This window comes from Myxine glutinosa, chromosome 3 (genome assembly GCF_964187855.1).
Source record: "Myxine glutinosa chromosome 3, kmMyxGlut1.1, whole genome shotgun sequence".
Classification (NCBI taxonomy): Eukaryota; Metazoa; Chordata; class Myxini; order Myxiniformes; family Myxinidae; genus Myxine; species Myxine glutinosa.
The window spans coordinates 192,604,244-192,616,780 of record NC_136263.1 but is presented as its reverse complement, the minus strand read 5'-3'; the positions used below and the strand labels follow the sequence as shown (position 1 = coordinate 192,616,780).

At 40.1% G+C, this 12,537-nt stretch overlaps 1 protein-coding gene across 2 annotated transcripts in view; it reads left to right on the top strand.

Moving 5' to 3' along the window:
• Positions 1-12,099, top strand: part of POLDIP3 (DNA polymerase delta interacting protein 3) — a 59,595-nt gene extending 47,496 nt beyond the window's left edge. For both annotated transcript variants that reach the window (XM_078774914.1, XM_078774912.1), the window contains exons 6-9: positions 5,468-5,548; positions 6,458-6,587; positions 8,710-8,782; positions 9,995-12,099. In XM_078774914.1, the coding sequence (XP_078631040.1) occupies positions 5,468-5,548; positions 6,458-6,587; positions 8,710-8,782; positions 9,995-10,175 (465 nt within the window). In that variant the 3' untranslated portion in view covers positions 10,176-12,099. The remainder of the gene's footprint in view (positions 1-5,467; positions 5,549-6,457; positions 6,588-8,709; positions 8,783-9,994) is intronic.
• Positions 12,100-12,537: the final 438 nt, after the last annotated feature.

Genomic DNA, 12,537 nt, shown 5'->3' with positions numbered 1-12,537 from the left:
ACCAAAGACACACCACAAGTACACACACCGAAAGACAGATACAGCCACGACAAAAACACAACTGTGAAAAAATTACTTAACTTTGAAAGCGTGAGCGCATGGACAGCCTCGAAAGAAACGTGACCTCCAATCTTGCGCATGTGCAATTACCAATTAATTAATTAATAATTTAATAATTACATTAATAATTAATTAATCAATAAATCAAAAATACCCTTTACAGCCAAATCACTTGGTCATTGTCATGTCCAAATATCAGCTTCCTAACTCAAAATGAGCCTGAGATATTGCCCAGATGAGAAATAAAATAAATAAATGATTAATAATGAAAATAAATAAATAATAATCATAATAAAATGAAATAATTAATCAATTCGCTGATGGAACACATAAACCACCACCATTTCATCAGAATCTAACTGGGAAAATATTTTTTTTAGTCATTAATCAAATAATTAATCGATGAATTGATTAATTGATTAATCAATAAATCAAAAATAGCCTTTACAGCTAATCACTTGGTCATTGTCATGTCCAAATATCATCTTCCTAACTCAAAAGGTGCCTGAGATAATGGCCAGAAGAGAAAGGAAATGTATAAGTACTTAATTAATCGCTAAGAATTGAATAACTCATCAATTAATTGATTAATCAAAAAACAAAAAATACAGTTTTTGACAAAGTACTTGCTGGAATTTCAGCTTCCTAGCTCAAAGGATGGCTGAAATATTGCCCGGACAACAAGAAAGAAAACAAGTACAGATATATTCACAGTACATCGCCCCCATGCCAAATAATTAAATATCCTCCAGCGCAGCATTGCCGGGGTGCCGGGGTGCCGGGGTGCCGGGGTGCCGGGGTGCCGGGTGCCGGGTGCCGGGTGCCGGGTGCCGGGTGCCGGGGTGCCGGGGTGCCGGGGTGCCTCGGCCCGGCAATACCGCCGTGCAGCTCATAGAGACTGTATTTGGAGGGAGAGGTGCACAATAATTGATTGATTAATTACATAATTAAAATCAAGAAAAGATTATCATAAAATATTTTCTTAATCAATTGGCTAATAGCATAACTAAACCACTCGTGCTTCATCCGAAGATGTATCTTTTAGAAATTTAATTAAATAAGGCATTAATCAAAAAATTAAATAATTAATTTATTAATCAATAAATAATGAATCGATTAAGTGATCAATCAATAAATGAAAAATATCCTTTGTAGCCACATCACTTGGTCACTGTCATGTCCAAATATTAGCTTCCGAGCTCAAAAGGTGCCTGTGATATTGCGCAGATGAGAAAGAAAATAAATAAATCATTCAATGATGAAAATAAATAAATAATAATCATAAAAAAATGAAATAATCAATTCGCTAATACAACACATAAACCACCACCATTTGATCAGAATGTGTAACTTTAAAAAAAAAAATTTTTTAGTCATTAATCGAATAATTAAATAATTAATCGATTAATTGATTAATTCATCAATCAATAAAAAAAAAAAGAAGCATTTGCAGCCAAATCACTTGGTCATTGGCATGTCCAAATATCAGCTTCCTAACTCAAAAGGTGCCTGTGATAATGGCCAGAAGAGAAAGGAAATGTATAATAGGGTGTTTCATATTATAGGTTTAAAATTAAAATATGACATTTTTGTTGACTTTGCTCATGCCCTCATTCCTATTTATATGCAAAGGTTGTCTGCCAATTTTGAGAAAGATCAGGTAATATTTCGAGGTTGCACAGTCTGCACACTTGAAATTTTACTCCAGTTCATTTAAGAAAAAGAAGAAGATTTATTTGCAAAATAAAAATTAATAAGACATCGAAAGAATTGTAAAACATTGAACATAACACAATGAAATGAATATAAGCATTGTGTGCAATGCAGTGTGTGTGTGCAATGCAATGAATATAAGCAGTGCAGACTATAAGTGTGCAACCTCTAAATATTATTCAATTTGTCTAAAATTTGGCATACGGGTCACTTAGATGAATAGAACCAAGGGGACGAGAAAAGTGACACGAAAATAGCAACTTCGGAAAATTGAAACACCCTAATGTATAAGTACTTAATTAATCGCTAATAATTAAATAACTCATCAATTAATTGATTTATCAAAAAACAAAAAATACCGTTTTTGACAAAGTACCTGCTCACTATTGTGCCAAAATTTCAGCTTCTTAGCTCAAAGGATGGCTGACATATCACCCGGACAATCAAGAAAACAAACAAACAAACTGAGTACTCCCTTTCAGCGTGCGTCATTGCCGAGCCCCCTTCAGTGCCCGGTAATGACGTTATGCAGCACCTGGAGATGGCATAGGAAAGGAGCAGTGTACAATGAGGGCAAATATAATGGAAAAGCAATTACATCCAAATCAGAATCCATCACAAATGTCAAATCATCATTTTACCTTTTCGTTGAATATATGCTTCATTGAATATATTTTCGTTGAAATTGTTTATGCTGAATGTGCCGTTGATCACCTTTCTGAGTTCAGTATGATGATGTTCAGGAAGAAGAAGAAGAAGAATCCTTACCACCAACTTCGACCTCTTCCAGAATTGTTTTATTACTTGTGTTCAAATGTCTGGTGATTGTTTTGTATTTATGCGAATGTGTACTTGTATATAACTGTCATTAATTAAAAAGGGCTGAGGCACTATAGAGTGGGAAAAATTTTTTTAATCCAAAAAAACGAACTTCAAAAAATATTATATTTTTTTGGCCTACAACACTCCCAGGCACCCAATGATGAACCTCTGAAAGTTTGACGAAGATCCGTTCAGCCATCTCTGAGAAAAATGGCGACACAGACCAATGGCGCTCTTATATCGTAGCTTGGATGCTTAAACAATGACTGTAATCTTGTCTTTTCAGCAAAATCTGAGTTGATGATGTCCTGGCTGTCTTTATTTTGTTTTTAATAATACACGTTGTGTCGTGGAGGATATAGCCCGGATCGAGTACTAGCATGGGTACCGCAACGTTCTGGACCTTGGGTCCATCATTTCAGATGATTTAACACTTGAATTGACTTTGGTTTTGGTCAACTCGATCATCTGGGTCACTCCCCTTTCACCTCCTCTCCCCCCCCCCCCCCCCCCCCTGCCTTTTTGTATACAATGTCGAGGCTCATGGAGGAGCTGCAACATAGAACAGACCAGGATGTAATGGAACAAGAGGAACAGTAGAAAGAGAGGGGTGGGGTGGGGTGGGGGGGGGGCACACCAACAGCAGGGATAAGGGAGACTTAGAGAAATGAAGGATGTATTGAAGAATGAGGGCAAGGGGAAGATAAGACCAGATGGATATAACCACAAACTGTCGGGGGTGGGTAGGGGGTGGCAATGGAAACTTGGGGGTGGGTAAGGAGGGGGGGGGGGGTGGTGGTATTGATGCGGGTCGAAAATATAATGGTATTGGATGGGGTGATGATTTGAGATGGTGGTGAACAGTTGCCTTTAAGTCCTGGAGGGAAGAAGAAGCCTAACCATAACTCCTTTCCCGACTCGCAATTGTTGTAGCTTCCTGGAGCAGTGGAGCACATTACAGTGCCTAAGGAAGGAAATGCATTCCTTCACATTGGAGGGCATAATTTTAAATGCTCTTGGTCTGATTTCAGGGTTTTGGGAGGATGGGGGAATTAAAAAAGGCTTGTCTTGCAAATGTACCAAGGATGACGTTGCATGCCTGCTGTGGGAGGTGACGGGGGTGGGGGTGGTGGTTGTGTTTTTAGCCTGGGGATGAGATTTGGATGACAGGAGTGGAAAGCAGTTATCACATCAGGTTTGTGATCATGAAACAAATGAATCACATGAAGTGTGATTAAAAAAGTAAACAAAAAAAAAAAAGGAAACTTCTGATCCAAAGCAATATTTGATCACAAGCTTCACTGTTGAGCTGTGGTGGTTTGAGTTTGAATGTCACAAAATGAAATGACTATATTCCCTGCTTTGGCGACTTAATTGTGATGGCGGCTGATATTGACTCCTCCAAAAGCAACCGCCAATTACCACCATCTGGCGCTCTGTACACACCTGCTACTTGTATTTGTAACTTTGAGAACTGAGTTCGCTTTTTTGCCCGGATGTCTTTGGGAAAGCGTACAAGTAACCCAACATCCTGGTTTGTGGTCCTTCCTCCATCCTTTGCGTTCCTTTTCCTTGGAGTCATTTTTATTTTCCACTTTTTGATGCACTTTTTTGATAACTTTGTACAAGGCTGTTTTGTTTGGAATTTTATTGTTTTCATTCTTGTGTGATGTTCTTTTTCATTTTTTTTATTGTCGATTTCATTTACCTGTTAACATCCATCCATAGCTTACACTTTTATTTTGGTGTGCTTCTTATTGAAAACCCACTTTGGTAACCCACAAGCAACTGGGGGAAGGGTAAAAGTACCCCTATGTCCTTGTCTTGCACTTTGTAATACACACACATGCACGTTGTGTCTGGTATTTGAACCTGGGATTGCAGCATCGTCGGGCCGTGTGCTTAATCAGGAATGTCCGACTCCAACCCAAGTTTGTTCATTTATTCTCACACCTGTCCACTCACTGCCTGACCTATTGTCAATGGCAGTCATGGCTTTTTGTGGTGGTTTCTTATTTTATATTTTCAAGCATTTGTTGTTGTTCTTATGTGCTTTATGTGCCTTTATCCCAATCCTCCCACCCTTCTCTATGCCCCCTCCCCCACCATCCTTACAAAAATCTCTATTTGTAATGACAGAAATTGTTAAAAGTACTCGTGTGTATGTTTTCCTCCGTTTTAATTGCAGTCGTACCCTGACGTTTGTGGACCCCACGTATTCATGGTTGATAAATTGTGACCTGCTTCTACATTCGTGGCCCTGTGTCCAGCGAATTCGTGGTTTTTCGCTTGAGCAAAAACAAAAATTTCCACAAGACACGAACATGACCGGCTTCTACATTCCTGGCCCCATGCTTCGCGTTTTCACGGCTTTTAGCGGCTACATAAAAATATTTTAGCCGCGCTATTGAGCGAGCCTCGCAGGATATCCCGCAATTCACATGGTAACCATTGGTACGTGTGATATCCCACAATTCACACTGTGCCAGTTTCACGGGATATCCCACCATTCACACTGTAAACATTCCTTTATGGGATATTCCACCAGCTGCATAACACGTCATCCCCACGAGTTACTGTACAGAATGAAAACACTCCACCATATCGATTGGTGTAATTAGCGGTCTCCCTTTTCCCCACTGAAACAATGCCCCGACATGAGCAGGATTTTCTTTGACATTCGCGGATTTTGAAATGCCCGGAACCTATCCCCCCTTTTTACATTGAAACAACGCCCCCACATTTACTGTTCCAACTTTTGTGGCATTTTCCAGGAATGTATCCCCCGCGAATGTCGGAGTTTCAGTGTAATGTACTTCATTCTTCCCTGCAAATTTGGTTTCTCTGGTTAACAAGTGACTGTTGTGTGCAGCCACAGATGTCCAGCCCCTTGGAGGGTGTCAAGGTCACTGTGACCAATCTGCATCCTGTTGTGACGGAGGAGGATATTGTGGTAAGGGTTGTACTTTCTCATTTGAATATAAGTGGTGTCATAATGGAGAGCTAAAAGGATTTATTTTGTTGACCAGTTTACATTGTTCTTTTAGTATGTCTGTGTATCGTCTCCATGCTTTGGTAAAATGTGGGGATATTGTTGACAGCTCTGTCTGTCTCACGGTATCTCCTCCAAAACAGTTGTGCAGAAAGTCGCCAAATGTAATTATGATCACCACATGGCAGGAATATGCGAGAGCAGCATCATTTTTGGCCACGCCCTTGGGGCCATGAGGCGAGGCGAAAAGATGAAATACCGGTTGGGTGCGTGACCAGGATGAAAGGATTCAATTTTGGTGAAGATCCGGATCCGATCTGAGACTTTTTAAAGTGGTTCTTCACAATTGAGAGAGGGCCAAAAAACGATATATGGCACGATATTTAAAAAAAATTATGGATAGATCCAGATGAAACTTAGCGGACAGGTCGATGTTGACAACGACAAATGTATTTGATTTTGGTGAAGATCCTGATCCGGATACTGGGATTTAAAAAGTGCTTCTTCACAAATGAGAGATCGGGACAAAAACAACATATAGCGCAATATTTTTTAACAGTTATGGCTGAGTTATGACAACGATGCACTCACTGTACCGTGTGCTGTTGTAGTCAAGTGTGTTGCGTAAAAGAAAAGCTGCTTATTTGATTGAAAAGGTTACACAAACTCCATATTGAGAGGTTTCTTTGTCAAATGTTTGATTCTGCCATTGGTACTTTTCTTGGTTGGTCATCATCTTCTTCATGTCAGTTAAGATGTGTTTAAAAACCTAGCTGTTTAATAAGCAAGCCCTTCTGGATTCGTTGATTAGCTTCCGATTTTAGGTGTACCTGTTTGTTCTGAAATCTAAGTGATTTGTGATGTTTGCAGGAGCTGTTCAGTGTTTATGGTGCACTCAAGAGAGCAAAGCTTATGCAACCAGGTGCTGCAGAGGTTGTCTATGTGCGCAAGGTTGACGCTGTCACAGCTTTTGAGAAATACAACAATCGATTCTTGGATGGTAAATGCTGTCCACTGGATATTTGCTTTTTGTCCCCCGTCGCACAGCGGAGCGAAAGGGGGACTATGGTTTTCCCCTCCGTCCGTGTGTCAGTCCGGGCGTGCGTGTTTGCGTGCGGGAGTGCGTGCGTGCGTAAGCGAAGGACCGCATTCGAATTTGGTGTGGGTGCAACCCACGTGAAAATCCAAGATGGCCGCCACCATGTATGTCTGATGCCATGTATGTCTGAACCTTGTGAGATGAATATCTTGAAAAATAAGCGAAGTACCAACTTCTAATCTGGTGTGTGGGTGTATCTAGGCATAAGGAAGAACGCTATTGAAAATTGGGTCGCCACGTCAAAATCCAAGATGGCCGCCGCCATGTATGTCTGAACCTTGTGAGATGAATATCTTGAAAAAAATAAGCGAAGTACCAACTTCGAATTTGGTGTGTGGGTGTATCTCGGCATAAGGAAGAACGCTATTGAAAATTGGGTCGCCACGTCAAAATCCAAGATAGCCGCCACCATATATATGTCTGAACCTTGTGAGCGAAATATCTCGAAAAATAAGCGAAGTACCAACTTCTAATCTGGTGTGTGGCTGTATCTAGGAACAAGGAAGAACGCTGTTTAAAATTGGGTCGCCACGTCAAAATCCAAGATGGCCACCGCCATGTATGTCTGAACATTGTGAGCGGAATATCTTGAAAAATAAGCGAAGTACCAACTTCTAATCTGGTGTGTGGGTGTATCTAGACAGAAGGAAGAACGCTATTGAAAATTGGGTCACCACGTCAAAATCCAAGATGGCCGCCTCCATGTATGTCTGAACCTTGTGAGCGAAATATCATATCATAGCATGTTTTCTGCGTCTTCCACTTTGTCAACTCACATCACTTCACCGACGGGGGACCTAGGCGTAACGCGTAACGCTTGTCTTCTTTGTTACCTCCGCCACCGAAGGTGGATGGACGTTATGTGTTCACCCCTATCTGTCTGCTAGTTTGTGGACAGGATATCTCAAGAAGTTGTGGATGTATTCAGCCAAAATTTTGTGGAGAGGTTGGGTATGTGATAAGGACTAAATGATTAGATTTTGGTGAAAATGAGGATCTGGATCCGATATTTTTTTAAAGTGATTCTTCACCACTGAGAGAGCAAAAAACATAAGGCATGATATCTCAAAAACTTGTGCACAAATTCGGACGAAACTTGGTGGGTAGGTTGGGTGTATTACAAGGACGAAGCAATTCTATTTTGATGAAGATTTGAATCCTAATTAGATAATTTGTTTGGTGATTCTTCATCATTGCGTGATAGGGCTAACAGCGATGATATAGCACGGTATTAAAAAAGGTATGGACGGATTCGGCCGAAACTTGGTGGACACGTTATGTGTGTGACAAGAACGAATTGATTAGATGTTGATGCAGATCCAGATATGATCTTTTGTAAAAAAAAAAATTAGTGTTTCTTCACCATGGAGTGATTGGGGCAAAAACTATATATAGCATGACATGAATCGTAAAACAAATCTCTAGCTTTGGCTCTGAATGTCCCGATCGCGAATCTGCAGAGAGGGGTGAGATCTTTCCCCTTCCCCTCCCACCTACTGTCTGCCTGCCTGCCTGCCTACAAAATGAAAATCATTTAAAAAAGGAAACCAACTTTTTAAGAACGTCATAAAGGACACAAACAACAGGCATGTATAACTCATGTAACATGTTAGATAGGGTGGTGTTATAGTCACCATTATAGTTTTACTGCATCAATGGTGGTAAACCCTGAATTTATTTATTTTCACGACTTTTATAAACTTTATTTTATTTAAATTGAAGTGCAGTATATACTTGAACACTGTAGAACACAAATGAACTTTGCACTTTCAAAACCCTTCAGTTTAGCAGTGCTTGGACATGTTGAATAAAGGTTGGCATACAAGACTGCTTCAATGGCGCAAAACTTCCGGAATTTTTAAAAAACGATCTTTAATGTCATTTTATTTTAATTTAAGTATATAATTGAACGCTGTGTGGGGTAACGCTTTCTATGAACTCTCCAGTTATTGGTGTCATTATTATTATTATTTCAAATTTACTTGTTGCTTCACCACCCCTTTGCTTTACCTTTGTCCCTCAGGCCAGCCAATGAAGTGTCATCTGCATGAGCCAACTCAAGCGATACAGCAGCCGAACATAACTTCAATCATCAAGTAAGCTCGTCCTTTCATTGCTGCAGTTGGTGGGGTCACAGGTTATTCTGCTGTTTCTCGCTGTTGATTTATAAACTACCACTTGTGCAGAAAATACAATACTTTGTTTTTTTTTCGGTGACATTTGGAAACGTTTCAAATAATTTTTTGATAATCTGCATCAACTGAAAAAAAAACAAAAAAAAAACAGCGTTGCATTGCAGACTTTTCAAGGAGATGTGCATAAACATTATTCTTTATACCTGGCAATCATTGTTCGGGGTAGAAAAATTTTGCCTCGTAATTTGGAAAACAAATTCATATGGCAAACAGCTCGGAAAATGGGCGTTATCAAATTTCCTGTCTTTTGTGCTCTTTCCCTTTTGATACATGCACGTTCAGTATGTATGTTAAGATATTGCTTCTTCACACAAGCTCTGAGATGTATGAAATAACAATGTTATTAAAACTTGAAGAGATTGTCAATTGCGCGTGGGAAACAAAGTATTTAACTGTTCAACGTGGTCTGCACAGTTTTGTGCTTGGTTCCCTTTCACTAGCTTGGTTCTGTGCTTGGTTCTGAGCTGCATGTCTGTGCTTTGAGTAGGCTGGCCAAAGGTCGGCAGGTTGGACTACTTTCCAGTATTGTTACCCTCGCCAGAGGAAAGCGTGTTGCATTTGAGTCCGTTTGTCTGTCTGTGTCTGTCTCTGTCTGTCTTTGTTTGTTTGTTTGTCTGTTTGTCTGTCTGTTTGTCCGGACAGAATAAATCAGATTTTTTTCCCTGCAACTGTTGGTCCGATTGACAGGAAATTTTCACCATAGGTGCACCTCCTCCTGTATAATTTTTAAAAATGATAATTATGACATCATAGGCCACGTGGTATGGGTGACATCTTGGAAAAACCGAAAAACTTTGCACCTCCTATATCTCCGAAAGCACTGCAGAGAAAACATTGAGACATGGCTCATTCATTGTAAATAACTTTCCAAGAGGAATAACGTGTTCATGATGATGTCATAATTCAACAAGTACAAAACTTCATCCGATCAAGATGAAATTTCCTGAGCGTCTGTGGATAAATTGGTGGAGGAAAAAAAAAGAAGATGTCATCGGTCACATGGTTTGGCCGCCATATTTGTTTTAACACAATAGCCTTAAAAACCACCAAAAACACGTCCTCGCGATTGTTTGCAATCTCTTAATGCTCTTGTTTGAATTTGTCATCTTGCAGGCGACTGAGCGACAACCCCAATGCTCCAGCGAAGCAGATTCCTTGGAAAAACTGCAACAAAAGCAGGACTTCAGTTCGTCCTTACACAGAAGTGGATCCCGATATAATCCAGAAAGCACTGTTCAACTCGGCCAGCACGATGCAAACAAGTCGTCCCACTGCCTTTCGAATCAAAATCTAGGCCTTTCCATTTCCACCAGACTACTCCCCTCATGTTGTTATTTCAGTATTTGCAACTAGATAGAAGGCATTGCATCGGGAAGGCATTGCTGGTGCTTAAAATCGGCGTCTTGTGTTGCAGAGTTGACAGCCTTGTTTCTTTTTAATTGCTCAAAGTATTGATCGTTTTATACCTTTCCTTCTAGTTTTGGTGTAAATTGCTGGATCCTTGTTAAAATGAATTTGTTTTGAGTGCATTGAGGAAATTATGTTTGGGCGTGGTTGGGGTTTTGCGTGGGGGTTCTTGCTGCCTCTGCACATTGGGAGTGAACACACTTGATTGTTAAAATGTATTTTGTGTTTCTATTGGTAGTCCTTGGCAACAATTTTGTTGTTTCTACAATGGCAACAAGGTTAAGGTTACAAACTTTTAAACCCCCCTCCATCCCTTCCCGTCACCAAACATGACTCGCCTTTGAGGGATATAAAGTAATTGTTCTGTAGACAGATAAATGTGTATTATTCCTCCATAATCCTGAATGCTTTCTGCACAGTGGAAAGGATGTGCTTAGGTTGTATATCCATCTTATTAAATAGACCCTCTAAGCCAGGTTTGGATCATTCTTCAGCTTTTTCCTCTCGCTTTATGGTCATGTGTGTCCTCAAATTGGTCACTCTGCCAATTTTTCCACAGTGAGCTTCTTCATCTTCATATTTACCCCATGCGCTGACGCAGAATGCGGGGTTAAGCAATTGGTTCATTTTGTCTGTCTGTCTGCAAATGCCAGTTTATGATCGAGGAACGATTTGATTTTAATTGACTTATATTTTGAACATGAATCGGAAAACTAACCTGTAGTTTAGCAGTGCTTTGGTTCTGAATTTGTCCCGGTGACATGTGCGCTGAGAGGAGTTAGTTTTTTTTTTTTTTTTTTTACTGTCTATGTCTGGCAATCAAACAAAATTGAAAATCATTCCAAACAGGAACTTTACTGTTAAAGACGTCATAAAGGACACATACAACAGGCACGAAGACCTAATGTAATGTGTTAAATAAGGCGGTAAATGTCTGGGTTTTTTTTATTCTGCGACCTTTAAAATCTTGACTTTATTTCAGGTGAATTGTTTACTTGAACACAATACACAAATCGCCTTTTTTGCACTTTCAAAAACCTTTCGTTTTATCCTTTCGTTTCTTGGACAAAATTGTAGACATTTTAAATCATCTCGACCAATCAAATTTGCCACACGCAAACCCTGCCCATGTCATTTTGTTTTGCTCAAGACTGCGTTGGGTAAGGTGTACTATGAACTCTCTAGTCTTATTTGTCTTAGTCTTCTTCAATGGCACCAAATATTCCCACCAATTGTAGGGTTGCCTGTGGGTAATGACTCTCCCCAAATATCTTTCTGGAACTCGGTGACCAGGCCTTGTTTTGATTCTGGCAAGAATTTGTTATATGTTGAGGGTGCCGATGGAAACTTGCCGACTCTTCGAGAAGGCTACAGTGGGATCTTTAACATCCACCAACTAATGCTCATAGATTGGACGCCCAGTTGAATATCCATCCTAGGGACGGCACACACATCGATGAATCATCCTACTTGTGAAACACCAGGATGATAATTTATACATATAGGTTTGGGTTTCAAACTTTGGTGAGACAGCTCAGAGGAAAGTATGCATACCTCTCGGATATCCTACCAGAGCCCTCTCTAGTCTTCTCCCTTGCCCCTGCCTCGAGTGATATTCGGTCCCAGGTTAATGGAACAGCTTTGTGATAAAACTAAGAAATCGAATCGTTTCACGATGTTCATGTACTTTAGCATTTTGTTGTTTTGCTTGAATGCAAAAACCCACAGGACGCTGACTTGTACAGATACCTGATGAAGATTCGGTGAGATGGTTTGTATGGTACATCATATAATAAATGGACTGGATTTTGTTTTTTTCATTTGACTCTGGAAATTTGTGAAAGAGCAAGTTTGCAACAAATGCCCAAAAGCAATGAGTGGGATTGCAAAGCAAAAGGATTGGGCTCTTTTCGGTGACTGTTAGAGCTGTGGTGATTCTGAGAACAAGCGATTATGAAGAGGGACCCCAACCCACCCGGTAGAACAAAGCACACTTTTTATTTATGTTTTTTAAAGATTATATGTGATTAATGAAAAGTGATTGTGTCCTTGTCGGAATTGTTGGCAGCTATGTTTTTTAGGATGGGTTCCATGGCAGTTGTTTCGGGAACTGAGTGGCGTGCTGACGAGGAGGGGAGTGTCGTTGAAGCTGAAGGGAAAGCTGTATGCTGCATGTGTGAGAAATATTATGATTTATGGGAGTGAGACATGGGTAATGAACGTAGAGCAGCAACGAAGGCTGGAAAGGG